Source organism: Chroicocephalus ridibundus, chromosome 2 (assembly GCF_963924245.1).
Source record: "Chroicocephalus ridibundus chromosome 2, bChrRid1.1, whole genome shotgun sequence".
NCBI lineage: Eukaryota > Metazoa > Chordata > Aves > Charadriiformes > Laridae > Chroicocephalus > Chroicocephalus ridibundus.
Window position 1 is genome coordinate 65,452,448 of NC_086285.1, and position 22,352 is coordinate 65,474,799.

General features: G+C 44.0%; 1 protein-coding gene across 4 annotated transcripts in view; it reads right to left on the reverse strand.

Annotated features, from left to right (window-relative positions):
• SLC66A2 (solute carrier family 66 member 2) overlaps positions 1-22,352 on the reverse strand; it is a 68,718-nt gene that overhangs the window by 4,365 nt on the left and 42,001 nt on the right. For all 4 annotated transcript variants that reach the window (XM_063325783.1, XM_063325782.1, XM_063325780.1 and 1 more), the window contains one exon: positions 19,066-19,282. In XM_063325783.1, the coding sequence (XP_063181853.1) occupies positions 19,066-19,282 (217 nt within the window). The remainder of the gene's footprint in view (positions 1-19,065; positions 19,283-22,352) is intronic.

Below are 22,352 nucleotides of genomic sequence, written 5' to 3' on the forward strand. Positions count from 1 at the left end.
ATTGCAAAAAATGCAAAACCAAAAAACCAGAAAGACAGATTGTCCAGTAATACAGAAAGAGGGAAAACAACATGCCTGCAGCTGTTACTGGAAGGATGAACATCACTAGGGATTTTTATCAAGGACATAGATCAAGAGCAATGCTCAGACTTCCTTTTAACAGCCATCCTTGCTTTCATCTTGCTGTACTGCTGAGCCTTCCCCTGTCCTGCAGTCCAGCTCCTGCTCCTCCACAGCAGGAGAAACTCTAGGGAATAGAAGCAAGTTCTTCAAACAGACCGAATTTTTTTTCAGTGCCCTCGACAAAATGTGAACAACCACATCCTGAAGGCTGTTTCCAAGCTTCATGCACTTTAACAGGAGAGCTTTTTAAACAGATGGATAAGCGGTAGCAGACAAAAGCTTTGTAGTTCACAGTATGAGCATTACGCATGATTTGTCATAATTATGAGCAATTACGTTTTGCCAGCACTGACTCCAATTCATCAAATGCAGTCAGGCCCATGCAGCAGGGTAGGACTTAATGTTCATTTCTCAAACATTCAGGCAGGGAGCTAGCACAATTTGTATTTTGGATACAAGTACACAATGCTATTTATTGCAAGCCAAATGCTGCAGCCCCCTCTCTTCCCATATGGGAAGAGTGGCCAAAAGCCTCAGTTAATACTGCCCCATTGCACTATGGAAATACACACTTTTCTGTAATTCATGTCACGTGTCTGAGAGCATGAAACAGGTCTACAATCCTACGGACCTTCCAAAGAGAGTCCCTGCGTATAAGTGCAAGCAAGGACATGGGGCTGAATGAACAGTCATTCCCCACCCAAGGTCATTCTAAAAATGTAAATAAATAATCCGAGAAGGAAAACAACTGCTGAACCCATAGTGTCATTCGTGCTCAGTGCAAACAGCCTGCACCACCCGCATGTTCCCGTATCACACCGAGTCACCTTACATCACACTTACGGGAAGTTTACAGATGCAGGCAGTGGTGGGATTGTTTGGGATTTTAATTAGGAAGGGCGATGAACTCTGAGGGTAATAAAACTGGCACCTTGCTTGCAGGCAGCCAACATTGCTCCTCCTCTGATTTTAAGCTTATCAGTGTTTCTGGGCAACTGATCACAATTTAATTGTGAATCTGTCCTGACGTGGTTGGGGACCCTCCTAAACCTGGCAGGTCAAACTACCTGCTTGCTGTTGACAGAAGGGCAATTCAGGGATGACACAAAATATCTGAATAGGAATTTAATGTGCAATGGATATTTGTCATGTGTTCCCCATGGAGAAAATTAGCTGGGTTTTAGAAGTGACCCCATAGTGCAGTGCAGATGTGGAGGAGAAAATACACACTGTCAGAAGATGCACAGTCTACAAAAGAGTCTACTCCCCCAAAGAAAGAATAATCACTGAGGGAACCCTTACAGACACATGCAGTTCAGCAGCACCATAGACATCAAGCGCTAGAAGCACACCACTAGCTGTGTCACATGCTGTGCTGAGTTTGCCAAAGTAATTCTGGCTAGGAAGCCACCTGTGAACTCAACAGCCTGCAATACTGACTGGGTAACTTAGTGCATGCTCCAATAGCCTTTGCATGTTCCAGAGCCCTGGTCTTCAAAAAATCAGAAAGTGTACGTCCTCCTCTGTCCAGTAGCTTGGACAAAACAGTAGAGAAAACCTGCAAATCACCAAGGTACTACAAGAATGCAACATAAAAGTATACAAAACACTTGATGTTCCACAAAACCTTAGTATTGTGGCTGCACTGAGGTTCTCGGAGCCCAGGGTTAATGCAAAGCAGCAACTGTGGGAGTGCCGGCTGCTTTCCAGAGGAGAGGCTGGGACTGGAAAAAAGGCACATGGCTAGCACAGACCTAAATGTTCGTGGGGTAACCAAAGAAAGCTTGGCAAGGAAACGGGGATAGTGTCACGCAAGTGAGAAGGGGCAATGAAGAGCCCCAGAGGAAAGATGAGGAGACATCAGAGGAGCAGAGATGTTGGTCAGATGAGAAGGGGGTAGGAAAAAGAGGCTGGACCAAGACATGGAATGACAGAAGAGAATGGAAACTTCAGACACAAGGCCTTGGAAAGGGCCTGAATTTGGGGTGGACAGATGGAGGAGTACAGCCTGGGACAATGGCGTTCAGGGTTGTATTGGGTTTGCGTGGCAGCTTTTGGTAGCCATGGGGGGAGGAAAAGGCAGGAGGGGCTTCAGGAGTGGCTTCTGTGAGAAACTGGTAGAAGCTTCCCCTGTGTACAAAAGAGCCAATGCCAGACGACTTCAAGACAGACCCACCACTGGACAAGGCCAAGCCCAAGCCCATCAGTGACAGTGGTAGCGCCTCTGTGATAACATAGTCAAGAATGGGAAAAAACTGCTGCACCAACAGCAGCAGCCAGGAGAGAGGAGTGAGATTATGTGAGAGCAACAACTCTGCAGACACCGAGGTCAGTGAAGAAGGAGGGTGAGGAGGAGGTGCTCCAGGCACCAGAGCAGAGATTCCCCTGCAGCCCATGGTAAAGACCATGTGGAGGCAGGCTGTCCCCCTGCAGCCCATGGAGGTTAACAGTGGAGCAGATATCCACCTGCAGCCCGCAGAGGACCCCACACCAGAGGAGGCAGATGTCCCAAGGAGGCTGTGACCTCCTTCCCCTCCTCCAGTGGGGAAGTCCAGGCTGAAGCAGGCTCCCAACAGGACGTGTGGACCCATGGGGAGAGAAGCCCACACTGGAGCAGATTTGCTGGCAGGACATGTGACCCCATGGAGGACCCACGCTGGAGCAGTCCATTTTTGAAGGACTGCACCCCATGGAAAGATCCCACACTGGAGCAGTTCTTGAAGAACTGCAGCACATGGGAAGGACCCATGTTGGAGAAGTACGTGGAGGAACATCTCCTGTGGGAGGGACCCCATGCTGGAGCAATGCAAGAGCATGAGGAGGAAGGAGCGTCTGAGACAATGTGTGAAGAACTGACTGCAACTCCCATTCTCTGTGCCCCTGTGCCACTTGGCAGGGAGGAGGTAGAGAAATTGGGAGTGAAGTTCAGCCTAGGAAGAAGGCAGGGGTGGGGGGAAGATGTTTTAAGATTTGTTCTTGTTTCTCATTATCCTACTCTGATTTTGGTTGGCAATAAAATTAAATTTATTTCCCCAAGTTGAGTCTGTTTTGCCTGTGACAGTAATTGGTGAGTGATCTCCTTGTCCTTATCTTGACCCATGAGCCTTTTGTTGTATTTTTCTCTCCCCCTGTCCAGTTGAGGACGGGGAATGATAGAGTGGCTTGGTGGGCACCTGGCACCTAGCCAAGGTTAACCCACCACAAGGGTGAAGCTAGGGAATGAGCAGAAGAGGTGTGCAGTGGCCCAGGACCCCCGCCTCATCACTGTCATTCAGGGTCTGCAAGCATCCCTGAATGCGCCTAGTGCCCTCTCCAATTAAGTATGTCTCACTCCTCCAGCGCCTGCCCTAGGCAGGGGAAAAGCTACAACTGCTGTCAGCTCCCCTCCATCTCAACCAGCAGCCGTTTGCACGCACAGTCTGAAAGTTTCAGCTCGCTGAGAAACCCATTGAGTGTCTGCATGGCATCTCAGGGGGAAATAGAGCTGCCCCTGCCCCCACATCGCAGGCCCATGCTTCAGGAGGCTGTGAGAGGGGCTGAATGAAGTTTACACCATCAGCATGACTTCTGCCACATCCTAATCTCCGGACACTCAGGTACAATAGTAATGGTCCTTCCCTCTTATTTGGGCTGTGCAATTGCCTTGTCCTCACTACATACGCAGATGCCGTTTGCAATAATGCAATAGTGCGTGCATGACTATGCGTGACTGATCGCACGGATACACCATCACTGCTCTCCTACATTCCAGGATGCCACACAGAATAGAAAAGCAAATTTTTGTCCACAGCTTCTCAACTTCACCCACTCACTTGGGGAAGAGAGGTAGTTCTTGTATTTATTCTTACTTTTGGGGTAGAAAAGAAAGAAAACAGCCTATCTTGGGCAGATAGCTGCCTCTTACCTGTCCCAGAGGAGAAAAGAGCACTATCTGTGCAGAAAGGCAGGGTTTTATTGCCCAAAAGAAATGGAGTTTTCAATTTGTTGTGGGGAAGAAAGAGGAAAAAGGGGAGAGTGCACCTGAGCCATTCTGCTGCTGCTCTGCTATAACCTCCGTTTGCTGAATGAAGTTCCAGTCCATTCCTCTAAGATGTGTGAGGGTCATTTTTCACAAGCTACCAATACACCAAAGGGGGCAACCCTCTAGTCTCAGCTTTCTTCCCCTGCAGGACTCTGCATGCCACATGATGGAAAATCTGTGGGATCACAGCAACAGCGTGAGTCTCCCAGGGAGCCACCTGACGCAGCAGTGGCTCCAATGCAGGCTGCCAGTGGTGATGGAACAAGCGCTCTGCGTGGCTCTGCTCCTTTGCAATGCCATGTGCTGCCAGCTGGCAGATCGCAGCCTGTTGGTGTATGTCTGGCCTTTGGCTTCACCATGCAAGAGCAAACATTGCACTGTTAAGCTAGATGAAGCTTTGCTGCAAGAGGCAGCATCGACACTGCCTGAAACTGGACAGCACAGCATACAGAGGCTGCGTGCAGCAAAAATTTCCCAACCTATCTCACAAAGCCCAACTTCATGCTCTATCCGAGTTTGGTTCGGGTTGGAAGGGACCTTAAAGATCATCTTGTTCCATCGCCCCTGCCACGGGCAGGGACACCTCCCACTAGACCAGGCTGCTCATCCAGCCTGGCCTTGAACACTTCCAGGGATGGGGCATCCACAACCTCCCTGGGCAACCTGTTCCAGTGCCTCACCACCCTCATAGTGAAGAATTTCTTCCTAATATCCAATCTAAATCTACCCTCCTTCAGTTTGAAACCATTACCCCTCGTCCTATCATTACACTCCCTGATAAAGAGTCCGTCCCCAAGGTCTTCCTGACATCTGCAAAGCCATGTGAGCAAAGCTGTTCTTGCAGCACTGGCTACACAGCAAAGCAGGATTTAGGAGTAAATAAACTGATATCTTTCCTGAAATAGCCCAAAGCTAAGCCAGGGAGGCGTGGAAGGCAGGAAATGCTCACCTTGTTAATATGGAGGATACGGCCTAGTAGGACAGCACAACTGCTCTCAGCACAAAGGAGCGAGCGGCTTAGGGGTGAGCAGTGCCACAGAGCAATTTGGGGAGGCAGAAATAAACAAATGGCAGCATTTGGTTGTGTGACAAAAGAGATGGCAAGTGGAGGGGCAGGAGGCAGGAACTGCGCTGAAATAGCTGGTATTGCCAGAGGCTGAAGCAGAGTTGCGGTAAGAATAGCACTTCCCAGTAATGTAAATCAGTACTGCCGTATCCAATGACAACAAACCTCCTAAAAGCAAGCTCCTTACTTACAGTTGAGCTTGTTACAAGGAGTTGCTAATGTAGTAACAGTCAGTGTCAAGTCTGTGTAAATTGCAATTGACCACAAAGAGGAAAAGCTGGTATTTTTCAACTGCTCTTAAAATCTGAAAGAGCACTTATTTATTCTGCTGTTGAAATTAATTCTCAGAAAGACACCATCACTTCTGTTCAGACACTAGGCTAGGGGTGGGTTGCTAAATGCTATTTTTTAATATGGTAATATAAAAATGCCCTATGGTGCTGCTGTTCTCTACCAATGATAGTAGATTTCATAAAGACACTGTACCAATCTTCATTTGCTAAATAAATAAATGGCATGCTAGAAAACAGCATTCACTTTTCTCAAGGAACAGCTTGCTTCATTCAGCAATATATATCGTGTATTAATTCTGAAGCGACAGCAACTAGAGGTAAAAAACGCCTGTTAGTACAGCGTATCAGAAGTCAGCCAATGAACGATAATTTTTACAGAATACTCCTGAAATTATTCAGATGTAGAAAGAGTTTGTAAAGTGCATTCAAAAGAAAAAAAAAACAACTTTCTGTTGCTTCTCTTTGAGGAACTTTACTAGAGGCAAAGTAATTTACATAACAATGAGATTAGCCAGATATTTAGGCTCAACCTCCCTATCCAGGACTAATCATACTCAAATAAAAGCTTTTCAGTGTCTTCGTTCCTTCTGCTCTTCTGCTCAAAACCTGACTATGACAGTCTCAAGTCTGATTTTCCATTGGAGTCTTTGCACAACTCTGTTCAACATTAGTCGCTTCTTGGTCATTGCACCTTTCTTCTTCCTTCACCTGGAAGAGCAAAAACTACCAAAAAAAGGATCTTGTAAAAAAATATGAGATGTCAAACCCCCTCTTTCTCCTCCTTGGTAAACAAGTCTGTTTTAAGACTAGTTGCAACCATTCATCAAAATAACTTACAAACAGTAGCGTATTAGCAGAGCTGCAGAGCAGCAGTCTGCAGAACACGGGCTGGTACTTAGCACAAAACCTACACAAGAAGAAAACCACGGCAATACTCGCTTTCTGTTTGCACTGTAGATTTTCTCACATCAATGTTACGACTCTGCATGTTTGTAGCTTAACACACAAACCCAAAAATACCCTGCAAGCTGGAAGACACAAAGAGAATCAGACATTAGACAGTGACTTCCGTTCAGAAATTCTGTAGTGGTTTGACCAGACATTTCAGCACAAATAGCAACAGGAGGTACGTGTTGCCCTGATGTAATTACATCCTGCTACAGTCACAAACTTAGTGCTAATTGTGCTCAGACAGTCAATGAACTCGAAAATCCTAAGTTGGTTTGTTTTTTCAGTAACAGAAAAATTATTATACTTTATTGACCTTTATCTACGTTGAAAGTTGCTTTTTTTTTTTTCCTTTCTGTCCCAGGCAACTGGAAATATAAAGAGGAGCATTAACCTGGTCTCTTTTTGTTCAAGAATCAGTGGAAGTTGACCACAACTTCCCCACATCATGGCCAAGTGCTAGACCAAGACACAGGTGATGCCAGATTCAAAAATCTGACTTTTTAGACTGCCACAGTTTCAGACATTTCTTCATATATTAGCACTTGATGTTCATATATGTTAAAAAATGGTGACAGTTCCTTAAATGACTGGGGATATAAAGCCAGAATAAAATAATTTTAAGAGCTGACAAGCTAGTATTTCCTTCAGGAATAAGGTCCACATCAAAACAGCCCATCAATGAGTATTTTGAACACTACATTTGGTTTTGGGAAGCGAGGAAGAAGGTACAGAAGGTATCTCTCCTGCAACCTTTTAAGCTGTTACCTCCCACAACCCATTTGCATGGAAACGTCTGGAAGGGAAAGCAGATTCAGTTATAACATCCTGACTTTGGAAAACTTTCAGCTCCCATTTGCAGCTCAAAAATAGTCTACTTAGAGACGACAGCAAGCATCCGTAACACTGCACTTCAATCAGAGGCTGGCCTGCCTTCAACAATGAAACACAGACCAGAAAACATGAAACCCGAATGCCATGGTATTTTTAACACTGCACAAAACAAACAAAAATTAATAAATAGGCATTTGCTCCTAACAAAAAGCCATATGGCTTAACAAAAAAGAAGTTCTCCTGATGCTAACGAAATTGTTTAGCCGGCCAAAAATTATTAAAAGGAAAAAAAAAATAGAAGAAGAAAACATCGGGATCAGATACTCAAAGTGCCTGAAAATCTGAAAACTAAACGCGCATACCCTAAGACAGGTTCTACTGTGTGAGCAAGCATAGATCTTGTTTTTAAATACTGCACAGCCAGCTGGGAATCCAAGCATGAAACTGTTCACCAGTCCTACGTGCTCTGCCTCAGTGAGAGTGCCTTACCTCACTTCTCAACAATTCCTCTGAGGCTGGAGCAGCGCTGACCATCTCCAAAGGGAACCATTTGTCCAGCTGCACAAGGCTAGCAGGACTTAAGAGGAGCAATGCAAGAGAGATCCAGCATTTATTTTGGATCTCTGGAACCAAGCTAAAGCAGTTGAGTTAAAGCCCCATCCATGAGCAATGGGTACCACAAAAAGTTTTATGGAAAAATAGGGTAAACAGGTATTTGTCAATTATTTTTCCTCATGAACATCAGTTTTCTAAACTCTCAAGAGTGGCAGGGTGTCAGGCATTTTGACCCTGCTTAGCATACCCGCCCAAAAGCCACTATTTGTTAGAACATGTCTGTCAAAGGAGAGTTAAAGGGAAACTACAAGACATGCAGCATGGGGCTGGTGGATAGTCTGGGATCACTGGTATGGCCTCTGGCTATTTCAAGCAGCTATGCCTAAAGTTAGTCTGTGCAGGTCCAGAAACTGGTAACCCTTAAAAGCTATAAAATATTTCTAGTAGTCTACAACTTATGCTGCAGAAAGAAGGGCAGTAGGTCTTAGCAGCCACAAACACCCTAAGTCTGTGCAGCAGGTGTGAAAATAAATCTCTTCTGTGGATCGGAGGAAAGACTTGAACCACAATGCACACCGGTGCCCTCCCTACCAGGAGACATAAATGGATGCTGGCCAGACTGCAAAGCTTAGCTCTGCTCAGACATGTGGTGTGAACACATATGAGATGGGCTCTGCTTCTGCTGCTGGTGGATTTGGAAGCTTCAAGATCTGCTGCCATGACAGGGAGCAGCTTTCCTCAGGTGCCAGGGCACCAAATCATGCCCTGCAGTGGTCGCAGTAATACAGTCACTGCCAGTGCACACAGCAGTGTCAGCTTAATGTAAATGGTGCAAAGCACACCTAAATTACACCACCTTCAGCATCTCACTCATTAAGTTGTTCTTGTCCTCCTCCAGGACAAGGGGTAACAGGCACAAACTTGAGCACAGGAAGTTCCATGTAAACATGAGGAGGAACTTCTTTACTTTGAGGGTGTCAGAACACTGGAAGAGGCTGCCCAGGGAGGTGGTGGAGTCTCCTTCTCTGGAGACACTCAAAACCCGGCTGGACGTGTTCCTGTGCAAGCTGCTCTAGTTGAACCTGCTCTGGCAGGGGGGTTGGACTAGATCATCTCTAGAGGTTCCTTCCAACCCCTACCATTCTGTGATTCTGTGATCTGTCCCCCTTTCCCTGTCTCTCACCTCCTGCTTAAGACATTACAATCAATGGAGCTGCAGGCACAGCTGCTGGCTAATGCTGCTCTAGATGCTCTCATGCTGCCTATCTACTCCGGCCACTTGGCACAGCTAGCTGAACCAGTCACCTTGCCACCCCTGGGACCCCACACCACGGTGTGGGTGGCAAAAGGGCTGTTCCCACGCTCCTTCCGCCATGCAGCTGGTCATCAGCAAATCCCAGGAACGAGCACTCCTTCCCATGGCTCGCCTCCCTGCAGGGCGAATTGGCCCCCCAACACTCCGGCTGCTGGCCTGCCTGCTGCCAGGAGGGACACTGCTGCTACACCCTGCAGGGCCAGGGCTAAGAGATGGCAAAATGTCCCGGTGGAATGCTATTCAGTGTATTTTATTCTCTAGTTCTAAATAACTTCGGACACATTCAATTTGAAAGGTAATAAAAAGATGGGAGGATATAGAGCTTTGCTTCAGCACAGCTGTGTATACCAAAGCTCAAATCATAATGCTTTTAAATATTCCTTTCTTCCTGCCCTAGACAACAAAGAAATCACCAGACTCTTCATCCAATTTAACCTGAGGTAATCTGAGTACATTTTTCCCTTCATCTTCATATGGTAACCCGTAGATAGCCTGAGCACACCTTTAGTATTCCAATTCAAGAATTGTAATTATCACTTTGTTCAACATACACAAGGTAACAGTGCTGGCTCTAGTGCTTACCTTGCTAGGGTTCAGTGGTTGTCTCCAAAGCCAGCACCCCCGAGGACAAAATCTAATGACATTACAGTCATTACTGTTTGTGAATTAATTACATCCTTCAGATACTAAAATGCTTCTCACATTCTAAGAAAACACTGGAGAAATGAGGGTGTAAAATAAGAGTGATCACTTGGGGACAAAGTCCTACCTTCCAGTCAGCTTACTGCCTGGAAATAAGGTAAGATTTTTCCAAGAATTGAAGCTCACATTCTTCTCAAAACCACTTTAGCATTATAAGGAAATAACCACCTTGCAAGCTCTATATGAAGGTATGTCAGCGCCTAAGTCTTCACATGAAATGCTAGGTTTTCCCCTTTCCTTCCACCTGCACGTGTGCGCGCAGAGGTACAGAAGTGAAGTTCATGATGACAGTGATGCAGCACACACCTGTGCTGTTTCTCAAAGCAAAGCCCAGCGGGAAGGCTGCGCTGTGTCAGAAGGCGCCACCACAAACCAATGCTTTCTGAGCCACTTCCCACGTGCAGCATTAGCGCTGACCCACAGTGGTTGCAGAGCGGTGCTTTAAAGCCCTGCTGTGGACAACTGAATGCTGCGGGGAGGAAATAAAAGCATCACAATCACATCCCATGCACAGCAGCATGACACAAATCTTAAAATTTCAGTCCAACTAGGGTCTTTGCAGTTCAAAAAGGACAGACGTTCCCTAGCCTGTCTTCATTCCCAAACTCTTGCCATCTGCCCCTTTGTACACCATGAATCCTGTTTTAGGAAATTCTCTAATACAAGACTTACTATCTGAAGGGACAGGGCTTCCACCACTACCCTGTAAGCTTACCTGACAATGCCAGGACATCTTGCTTGGCATACAATTCCATTCCCTTATGTGGACATATATCATTCCCAGCCATCCTCCCCAGAACAAATTAAAACCCTACCTGTGAGCCTTGTTGAAACAGCTTTTTCTGACACCAAGTTTTGTTTCTTTCAGCATCCCACTCAAGAATACTACAAGTCCTTCCTCCCCTGTCTGTTTTTGGGCACATCATCCAACATGTTAGTCACTGCACTTCCCACTCTTCTGTTTTCTTGTCCCTCTTTGTCTGAAGAGCAGAGGACCAAATGCACCATTGCAGGTCACCTTGTAACAGTCTTTTGGGTCCACCCTGCAAAGTCACTTCCCAGCCTAAGTTCCACCAACCTCCTTTTCCTGCTGTTCTAGCTCATCTATTAACCACTTAAATTGCTCAGCACTCTGCTCACTTTACAGATCTTCATCACAGTCAGTATTACGGATATTTGCATCCTTGCACCTTAATCTACATTTCTCCAAATCCAAATCTCATTTTATTTCCATTTCATATTTCTAATCCCACTGAGTCCTACTGCACTGAGGGAGACAATTCTGCAACCACAGAAGCAGCTAACTTATCTCACTTTCACAACTGGCTGCAGTGAACTCTGGCAAAACAATACAGGTGCTGGAATTTCAAGAATCAAGGCACTTCTGCTCCTAAATTTGTTAGGTAACTGAGGAAAAAGACATTTTCAGAAAACTTTAATCTCTCAGGTGCCTTCATGATAAGCTCAACTCTGACCTTTTGTGATTTGGCAAGACCTGACCTTAACTATGCAAAATACCTTGCATGACACTGCCTTGCCAAAAGAAAATGGAGTGCCTAAACTTAATAAAACATTTTTGTAACAGAAGTACAATAAAATTTATCTTGTATTTCAAATTTTCAGGGCACAGAGAAAAGCACCAACTGAAGAGAGCACTGATTAGACATGCTAGCAGTGCTATATTCCTCTTACTGTAAAGAAGCCTTGAACTATTTGCAAAAGATGAATGCTTTTGGTTTGAAGTTGTTTGCTTTGAGTTTACTTTTTGAACTGATGGGATGAGGTGCCAGGGGAAGAGAAATGAGAAAGAGGTTCAATATGTACAAGAGCTTTAACAGTCCACACCGTGCTACAATCTGGACGATGCTCAAGGGAAGCGGATACTGCTGCTCACACTGCCGGAAGTGCTGGGAGGGTGAGGGAAGGAAGGTCTCCCACTCCCTCCTGGGTTGTTCCACCTGCCTCTTCCTTCAGTTCCTGAAATTCTCAAATGTGTTGAATGCACAGGGCAGAAATAACTGTCTTTGGAGCCTCATACTGTGCTGCTGCAGGCCTTGAGAGAACAGCTCTGGGGAGACACAGGAGGAAAGCGTGGAGATGAACGCTGTGCTGACCCCAGCACAGCAACCCACAGGCCACATGTCTGCAGAGAGTGAAGCAGTAAGTGCAGGTCCTTGAACCTGGAGCACTGATCACAGGTTTGCTGTAATTGAAAAGAGGGTGTGGAGAAGAGGAGAGAATCTGTTTGCTTCCTGGGATCAGAACAAAATGTTTTCAATCTAGCTGTTCACATGCTGACAGGACTCTGCCCTCACCCTGAGTGCACTAAAGAGAGACCAAGCTTGTTTATTTTCCTGATGTAGTAACACTTCAAAGGGAGAAGAAACTAGAAATCTGCTGAGGACTAGAGACCACTTTCTTCAACCTCTTAACTTTAAAACAGACAGAATCAGGAAGGGAATCCGATGTTCCAGGTATCTCTTAGAACCAGAAATGAAAAGGGGAAGACAGAAGAGAAGCTGTAAGTGGTAAGCCTTACAGTTGTATCAAAACCTGGTCCATCCCATCATGAATATTGTCTACTGACTACTCCCCAAACTCCTGCAAACCTGGATGTGTATGCAAAGTCCAAAAAAAAAAGAAAATCTAGACTGTTTTATATAAAGGCCATCGTAAAGAACAGTAACCAGATAATCAGTGACCACAGTAGTGAAAGAAGAAACGTCACCAAAGCAAAACAATGGAATGCGCAAAACTTCTCCAGAAAATTGTATGAATGCTGGCTGGAGCCACAGAAGCAATGACAATGATTTTTGCAGACCCATGGAGAAAACTGAAGAACTAAGTAGAAAAGAAGAGCATTTAGGAAGACAAATGAATACAATCACAGAACTACAGAAAATGATAAGAACAGTTTAAAATAGGCAATTTGTAAGCACACTGACAGACAGTTTTGATTAACTTAGTGGAACAGGAAAGGCAGTGAAACTAAGAAATGGCCTGTACAACATCAAGTATAAGTACAAACCACTTTTAAGTAATGCTAATAATTTTCCATTTACCCAATGTATTTTTGGCTCACTCTTAAGACCTTGATTTCTGCATTTGCCATTTACCATTTCACCATTTACCTTTTAGTTCCTAATTACTCTCTTGAAAACCACTTTCTCTTTTATAACTTAGTCCCTTATGATTCTCTATACAATGCTTTCTGTAATGAAAAACTGCTTTTCAGTTGGGTCAGATGATTTGAACGCACAAAGCCATTCTTTTTTATTAAAAAAACCCTAAATGGCCCCCACTTCCCGTACCCCTCTTCCACCTTCTCTATTTTGACTGCTTAATATATAAAGCAGCTACTATTTTAAGAATAAGAGTAGGCACAGCCTCCTTGGGGTTAGTCCCAGGAGGGATGAGACACAATGCACTACTAGCTCAGGCCACCACTGTACTTGCCAGTGTCTGCTTTAGGTATATGGCATACTCAGAAAAGGAAATCTCTCATGTAGGCATCCATTATCCCTACTCCTATTTCTTTGATTTTGCTCTCATCCATATGATTTTTGTCAGTGAGAAACAGGAGCTGGGAAAAAACCCCCACAAAATCAATACTGCCATTGCCTGCATCAGCCTCTTTTAACTTTCCTTCTTTTTAGCACTTTTCAAGTCCTTTTCCAGTTATTTTCTCTTTCTCCTTTACTGAACCTGCCCAAAGAAGCACAGGTATATAACAAAGTTGCTGTAACAGATGTCAATTGCATCTAACATCTCTTTTCAATGGAACTAAATGTATTCTTTTGTTAAGAAGCTAATGCATTGTTAGTGCCGAAGTAGAAACATTCACAACTCTTTCTAATTCTTTCTAGTTTAGGGTTGTTTTTTTTTCTTTTAAACAGCAGAACTCCAAAGGAAGTAACTCAGTGGAGCTGTTTTACATATTCACTATTCAAAAATTCCCTCCGGCTAAAAAATCCCAAGAAACCACAGCAGTGGCATTTTTAGAGCACTTCCCCAATCTCCTTAAATCTGAAGTCTTGCTAGAGGAGGTGGCCAGACATTGGTTAGCGAGTCCTGAATAAAGCCTTCTACATCTGTTCATAGGTTAATCCAATATAGGCAGAAAAATCTAGCAGCTCACATTAATCTTGACAGAGTTTGAATAAAGCCAAGATTCGTCTCTAGGACAAACACTATCCTCAGAAGTCAAAAGCTGCTATTAAAAAATGATATAGAGAGCTGCACGTGTCATAAAGGAAAAAGCTATAGAGCAGTACTAAATAAAAGCACCCCACAACAAAATTTTATCTCCCTAAGAAATAGTGTCTCCTAGTATTTTTAGTATTACCTATAGGAGAAAAGAGGAAATAATATCACAGGATATATATTTAATATAATTTCTTTCTTTCAAACCTCTTTACACTTAGTTCACTGGATACATTTCAGATAAACGCCTGCTCATAACTAGCTCACAGCTGCAGCGTACCTCATAAAACACTTCTGAATGGAAAAGCTCTCTTGGCTCCAGCAGCTTCTGAGACAATGAACGTAGAGTGATTCTCCTTCAATGACTCGTGGTTTTTAGAACAGGATAATCACAGTGACCGACCCAGTACTGCCACAGGCGGGACTAAAATATTATTTTCTTTATTTCATCACACAATAACCTGATTGAATGAAATACTGAGATTTTCCTCATTCAGCCTTTTCAGGCCAGATTTCTCAAGACAGGCTCATATCAACACATAAACATAGTAACTGATTGTGCTGGCTGTCCCTGGGTGGTGAAGTTTTGAGCCTTTGACGCCATGTCAGCCAAACGCGGCAGCTGGAGATGTGCAGAAAGGAGGCACCTTTCGAGCAGCCTGCAAACTGGCCACGGGCTAGAAGAGAGACCTGTGAAACAGCTCACAAAAGGGTGACACTGGCCTGCCCTGGTTCTGTCCCCCCCCACCCCTGCAGCAAGGCTTGTAGCCCCGAGCCAGGCACAGCACGTGCTGCCTCGTGCCCAGCGTGGAGCCGGGGAAGAGACAACGCACACCAGGCACACCAGGAGCTCGGCGGCGGCAACAACAACGACTGCAAGAGGACCTTGCTTATTGGGCCCACATGCTTCCAAGTTAACCATTGATGGGCACATTTGGGTATCACCTGGACTGAGGCTTCTGAGACTCCAAGGTACGCAGCCCAGCTCAGTCCTACTGCCAGACCTCTGTTGGACCTGGGGAGATATGCCATCCAGTGGCTCTAAACTCCAAGCACTGACTGAAAAGAAACCGTTGCTCCATGTGGTTGGAGCAGCAGCTGACAGTCAAAAAGAGTCACTGACAAGTGATTTTGATGAGCTTTTGTGAAAAACTTTCAACAAAGGGCACTTGCTTTTTCCAGAGCAGAGCAGGACAGGGCAGCAGAGAGATAACACAACAGGCTGCCCTGGAGCAAACCCACCCTTGTGCAGTCCCAGGGTTAACACATCCTTGGGTAGGACAGCACACCTACACTTCTGTCACAGACATACAGAGGACCACCTTCCACCCTACTCCGTTGGTGTAGGGAGGTCTGATGGGATTATGATGACTGCATAATAACACCAGTGCCTGCATGAGCCTGTGACTCACACAGAGATGAGGTTCTTCCCACCCCTGCACAAAAGCACACACTTCCCCCCTGCAGGAGCTCCACAAAAGCTGTTGTCCCCACAAGGATGAGATTTTCACAATGAACTGACCTACCTCTGGGTGCAGCAGCAGCACGGCTGCCAGAGCCAAGAGCCAACCCTCCCTCCATCTCCACTGCCTCATCTTGAACACTACCTTTTCTCATGACTGCAGTTTATTAGAAGTGGAAAGAGACTGGAAAGCAAGCACCTTAGGAGTGGGGACACAAAGATAAATGACAGAGGAAGTTCTTGTCGGTATGGTTTTTGTCACAAAGCAAGAACAGTTAATAACACGAGGAGCATCAGATACAAACTGTAGCAGAGTCAGCATCTCTACCTCCTGGAAGATGGGAGAGGGGGGGTTGTGTTTGGTGTCAAAATCTTGAAATATTTTACCACACAATGTAAAATAAATTTACAAGTGATAAGCAATCTTTTAACCTCATAATGACTTTTTTTCCCCCATATAACAGGATGCGTCCTCTATTCCAAAGCTCTTAAGTTTTGAGGTTGCTTTCCTCCTTCTTCTAATGCAAACATAATCATATTAATGATTCTAATCCATCCCTACAACAATTAATGTCATTAAATTACTCTTTTACTAGGTGACTGGACAGACACTGAGCACATTTTCAGTAGGGGACTTTTCAGGCAGTAAGAGATTGAAATACAGAAGCGAGATGATGGTACCCTTTTCACAACAGACTCCCAAAGGGTATCCTGCGTGCCACCGCAGCCACTTGTCCCATTTACCTCTCTCATGGCCTCTGGTCTCCAAGTTTATCAGGAAATTATTTCCACCTCAAGCATGAGATGTCTTCAACTTCTCATTTAAACAGAAAGGGGTGATTGTGGGAGGGGTGCTGTGGGAGTGGGGGACGTGCTGCGGGGTTATTTGCTTGTTGCCTTTTTCAGAAACAATGTAATGTTTGAGGAGTCTGTCAGGATACCCTGATCAGATGTGGCCGCATCTTATTCTCCATTTCTATTTTGTCAATTTACATTTAGGAAAGGAATTATTTGCTAAAGTAGAAATAGACAACATATCAACTGCTATGTCCTGTTCTGCCCCAATTCAGAGAGAGATGCATTGTGCTGCATTTCTCAGCCAAGCCACAAGGTCCTCCAAACAACTCCTTCTCTGGCGGTAGTAAAGCCTGTGATGTTTATCAGGGACATGGGCTTCACTCATGCACCACAGGTGACAGAGCTATGGTTTAAGAAGTTACTGCCTCCAACCAGGATGTGATAATCGTCCAAAAGGTCACTAAATAGAACAGCTTCATTCTTACTGCTCTCTCCATTAAGCTTAACGACACAAAGACACTCGAAACTCATCTATTCTGCTTTGCCACTGAGGCTTGCTAAGAGCATGTCTGGCAGCCAGCCATTATGGCCCAGCTGATGGGCAGAGGATCACCAGTTCAGTTGCTTCAGACAGTGCAACCATCCACATGCATGTTATTTCTGCACTGAGAAGCAAATAACTGCACAGAACAGTGGGCATCAACTAGCCCCTATATGGTAAATATCCATGTAAGTCATAAACTTAGTCCTATGAGTAGCCTGGCTGGACTGTTATATTCTCCCTTCAGTGTGTCCAGGACTGGGGTCCCTCCTCTAACATGCTTTTAGAAAGAGAAGCAGGCACAGGAAGGGAAGTTCAGAGGAAATATTTCCAAGAGCTCCTTCAACAGAAGGTAATACACTAGCTGAAGTCACTCGCACAGTAGGAACAGCCTGGTAATCCTTAAGAGACTATGAATTCAACTCAGGATTGCACAGTGCTAGAAACTATACATGCTACCTGCAACATATATAAAACTGCAATATAACCTGAAAAAGGAGTACCAACTGCAGTAAAGCAGCATAATCTGTGTATTGTCTCATCAGTCCTCAGACCCATCAATGTGCAATGCCATACAAAGTAGTGCTTCAAGAGTAGAACCAGAGAGGGGAATGCATGCTGGGACACCTGTAAACACAGCCAAAAAGGAGGGTGGCTATCGCTGGACCTGGTTCTGTTTGATGACAAGGGAACAATAGCTTTTATGCTATTTTCTGTTGACTAAACACATCACTCTCTTGACAAGCAGTTTTAGACGAGAATTCTGCAATTCTGGACTTAATGCTTTACAAAGAAAGTGTTGTTGTGAAGCATAAAGGGTTTTTTTTCCCTTTTGCTAAATAGCATACACAGGAAATTGGAAAACTAAAACTCAGGTTCCCAGAGAGGAGCTATGGAAAAGCAAAAGACTATTTGGCAGCAACTATTATTATGTGGCATTACGACATTATGACTCACAGATAAAAAAACAGAAAGGGAAAAGTCAAACCAGAGCATGAAGGTCTAGTAGGTAAATTGCCTTCTGAATATCACAAGTACAGAATTTTCCAAGGCAGCAGTGTGCATGAAAAATGACCCAATCTTTTCGAAGTAAATCCTGACTCTGTAACAAAGGGGCTCCCAATCAGAAAATGCCTTAAGCATCAATGCAGATTTCTGAACATGCCCTCATCAACATTTCAACCTAGAAAAGAACTTAAAGTAGCTAGTGTAAGTGTCTCTAAGCCCAGCAAGTGAAGGGAAAAATGTCAACAAAGGACAGAATTGCTTTGGTTTGGGGGTGTTGGGGAGTGGTTACTTGTTTTGACCAAAGTAAAAAGTATCCCAGCAAGTTTAAAAGCAAGGAAAGAGAAGTCGTGTCAAAACAATGAAAGAGAAGACAGTTAGGAGTCACAAATGATCACAGCACGCCGGGAACTGAATTTGCTGCTGTACTGTTTCTGTAGATCAGTGCACAGATGCACCACAGGAAACGATTTCTCTCTCAAAAAGCTTTACAAGTTGCCTTTGCAATTTGGAAATCTTAGTGTTTTTATTGAGATATCCAGTACACTGTATGAAAAGATAATCTCGTTTATCACCCCAGCAGTGGGCACAAGATTATTTCTGTTCCTCATTTGTTTACAGAAGGATTCACAGTCATGACTGTAAACATCTCATTTGAGCATTTTTAAATGTGAGTTACAAACTTTTACACAAAACAAATAGTGATGTCATTTGCTACTTACATAATAATGCATTACAAGAAGGTGATGAGTAGATACATGAGAAAAAGTGGTGAGCTAATATGTAAGTTACACTGACAGTTATTCACTGCAGGCTCAAAGTATTTTCTCCCTCTTTATTACTTTTGATACACAAGATTTCTTTAGTCCATTTCTAATTACCAGTGGAGCACAGCTTGAGTTGAGTTGCTAATGGCAACAGCAGTAGTTTTACATGTTTATTTTACTAAAAACTGTTTCACCTTCGAACTGTCCAGCTGGACTTGGACAATGGGTCAGACCTCAGAGGTGTAACAGAGCTTCCACGGCCTTCAGCAGTGCTGCTCCAGCTGACAATCTACTCTGACGGCTGCTGTATTTTCAAGTAAAATTTAGAAAGATGCCATTGCCCTATCTAGGAAAGTACTCCCACACTACACAAAGATTGACCTACACACACATGCACACACTTACTTGTTTTATGTAAGACAAACACCATACCTCATTCCTTCTGTAGACCTATTCTGGTAGTTACGGTAGAGCTGGGGAATGCCTAACATAGCCTCGGTGAACACTGCAAGGAAGCCCAGCGTTTCCACAAAGAGAGATGAGTCAAGCCAGAGGTAAGTGATGTAACCGGTCACACAAGTGAAGGTCAGGACACACTGCACGTAGTCTGTAAACTTGCTCCAATGCCAAAAATAGTTCAAGTCAAAATCTGCAACAGAACAGGAATGGAAGAAGAATAAAATATGTTTTCCCAACTGGACTCAGAGTTAATCAAGGTGGAATTGAGAACTGGGAAGCAGGAGGGAGCTACTGTCAAGTCTTTGGAGGCAGGGAAGGCAGAAAACAAGGGAAACTATTAAAAAAAAAATAAAAACAAAACAAACAAACAAACCAAACAAAAACTCATAAAACAAAACGAACATGAAAAATGAAAAATAAAAAACATTTGATTTGGAAAACATTTTTTGGTGGGGATGTTCAATATAGAAACAATGAAACAAAGACTTGCTAGCTACCAAAGTACTTACAAAGATGACTTTTAAAGAGAAAGCACTGACTTTCAGGTATCAAACATGAAGAACTCTGGGTATGACTCCAGCAGAGTTGGCATAGCAAGTGTTTCACAAAAAGCTTCACCATACTAAGTAAAGGCCCTGAGCACATCAATGCAAGTGCTCTCTCTCTTAGGTCATTATGTCTACCTTCAAACTGCCTCAATCCATGCTGCTGAGAAGGTCACCTAAAGTCCACAGCTCTGTTCCCTGGTGCAGTGCAGCTGCCTGCAGTGAAGGGCAAGCTGCCACGTGCAGCTGGAAGAGCTTTACTGAGATAGGTGCAAGACTGCAACAAGAATCCCCCCTGGAACAACACCCTCCCACAGACATCACCACATTTCACTCCAAGGGCAAAATGTGCTTCGCTCTTGCCTTTGCCAGTGATCGCAGGGTGCACACCCATTTCTACGTCCATCAGAACAAAACACTATACCACAAAACGCAAAATCCTCTCTTGAGAGACTGAGAGAAAGAACAAACCAACCGTGCCATTTGTTTGGCACATTAACAGCATACCACTGGAAGATACGTAGCTATCTTCTTGATGAATAGTAAAATACATGACCCATTAGCATTTACTGTATAGCAAGATAACAACCTAATTTCGAATAATAAGAACTGTTCATTAGAAGGTGCTGTTCATGTCTTCCTTTCTTAAAAGCACTTCAAGTTAAAAACACCTGTATCAGACCAACTGGATTCTGTTAATTATCAAGACGATGAACCATTGTTCTAATGGGGTTGTTACAACCATCCCAAATATGTGCAATACACCGGCACATAACCAGGAGATTTTTGTCGCTGCCTCCTCAGCAGTAGTACAGAATGCTACAAAAAAAAAGTCCTACTGTTAATTCAGGCAAGAAAGACATTGACATCTGCTGATTAACACTAACAACAAATTCAGTGAAAGGGGAATAAATCTGCACAGGCACTTAGCTGCCTAAGGATACATATACATGCCAAATAATAGTTTTATTTTCTGCATCTTTTCACACTTTCATGTCATTATCCGTCTGGTGCTCAGACACTCTTTATTAATTATCCTCCCCTTTTTAATACTTGGCAAACCCATGCCTCAAGACATCTACTGACTGCATCCAGCTGAATCATTTTACTTTGCCACACAGAGAGCAAGGCAAAACTGGCCAGGAGCCATGCCCACTGTGTAGCATTGTCAGCCATCACTCAGAAACAAATTAAATAATCTGTGGCAAAGCCATTGTCACTGTAACATTGACCTTCAGTGTTCTATGGCAGTGGTTCCTCAGCCTCAGAATTCAGGGACACAAAACTAAATAAAGGTAGACCCACTGCTGGCACATCCCATCGCGCATTTCTGGAGCTTTGTGAAGGCTTTCCTTTGTGGAGATGAAGGAAAAACAAAACAGAATGAAGCAGAAAAAAGAAGGCACAAGACAACCACAACTGCAAAGGTGGGAAAACATTATCCATTTTAATTTATCTCTATTGCATTTTCTGGAGAGAAGCAGAGTCAACGAGAATACGGTAAAAGGAATAAGAGACACCCAAAACTCCCACTTCTTTCACTTTGTCTGATCTACATCTGCATAACATAAAATAGCAAGAGGCATAACAGAGTAAATTCACACTAATTTTGACAGCTTCATGAGCAATACCAAGCAAATCATCTGACCCAAAACAACTAATCTGGCACTATGCAACTGTTATATTAGCAAGAGATGCTCTCTGGGACAGAGGCATTTGGGCTTACAATGGACACAGAATAATAACGAGTAGAAGAAAAGGGGATAAAGAGAAAGAAAAAGTCAATGAGGTTACAAGCCATTTAAAAAAGCAACCTCCATTCTAGAAAAGGAGAGCTACTGAGGGCTTTTGAGTAAGACATAACTGCTGCTTTTACCAGATTATTTTTTAAAGCTTGATTCTGAGGTGTTCTCACACAGCCTTTAGTTTCTTTACAGACACCTAATGCACTGGCTTTCAACCCTTAAAAAGGCAAGCGCTGGGCAGAAAACTTGCATTTACTTTCCAGCAAGGGTCATTCAACTTTGGAACCGTGTTCAACGGATACTGCCTCAGGCCAATACCTGAAAACTAGCAACTGGTGGCAGCAATAGGCAAGAACACATGAAGCACACTCTTCCAGACAGTTCCAGTCCTAGAAGAGACCTTCTTGGCTTTCAAGATAGCTATATAGTCATTACACCTCAAATCCCGGACTTGCCAAGGTTAGTTTGGATCTGGTTGCCGTGCTACCTTGGACATGCAGGACCCTTGGTCCTTCAGTCATTAAACCCTCCCACCAGCTGTCAGGGCTGCCCTGCACACACTGTGTTTCTCCTCTTGTGTTCTCCACGTGGTCAAAGATCCTATTTAAAATACCCATCCCTGTACACCAAATCCTTATTTCCCCAAATTTATTTTCATTATAGAAATGAAAGAACTAAATCAACATCAGTGTGCGAAAGTTTTGGAATTTCATGGAACAAAAAAGTCAACGTTCACACAGCTACCGTGAGGCCAGCTACAAAATTCATGGACCCATGCAAACATTTAAACACGCAATTACCTCCTGCTATGCCAGCTGTTCATGTGCGTATTCAGTACTGCTGCACTGAAGTCCATTTCCATTCACATATGTACAAACATCCCTGAACCTAGTATTAGGCAGCCAAGAAATCTGGTAATGATGATAATTTACTCATCATCTTTTGTCTGAAAATCTTAAGTATTATTTCT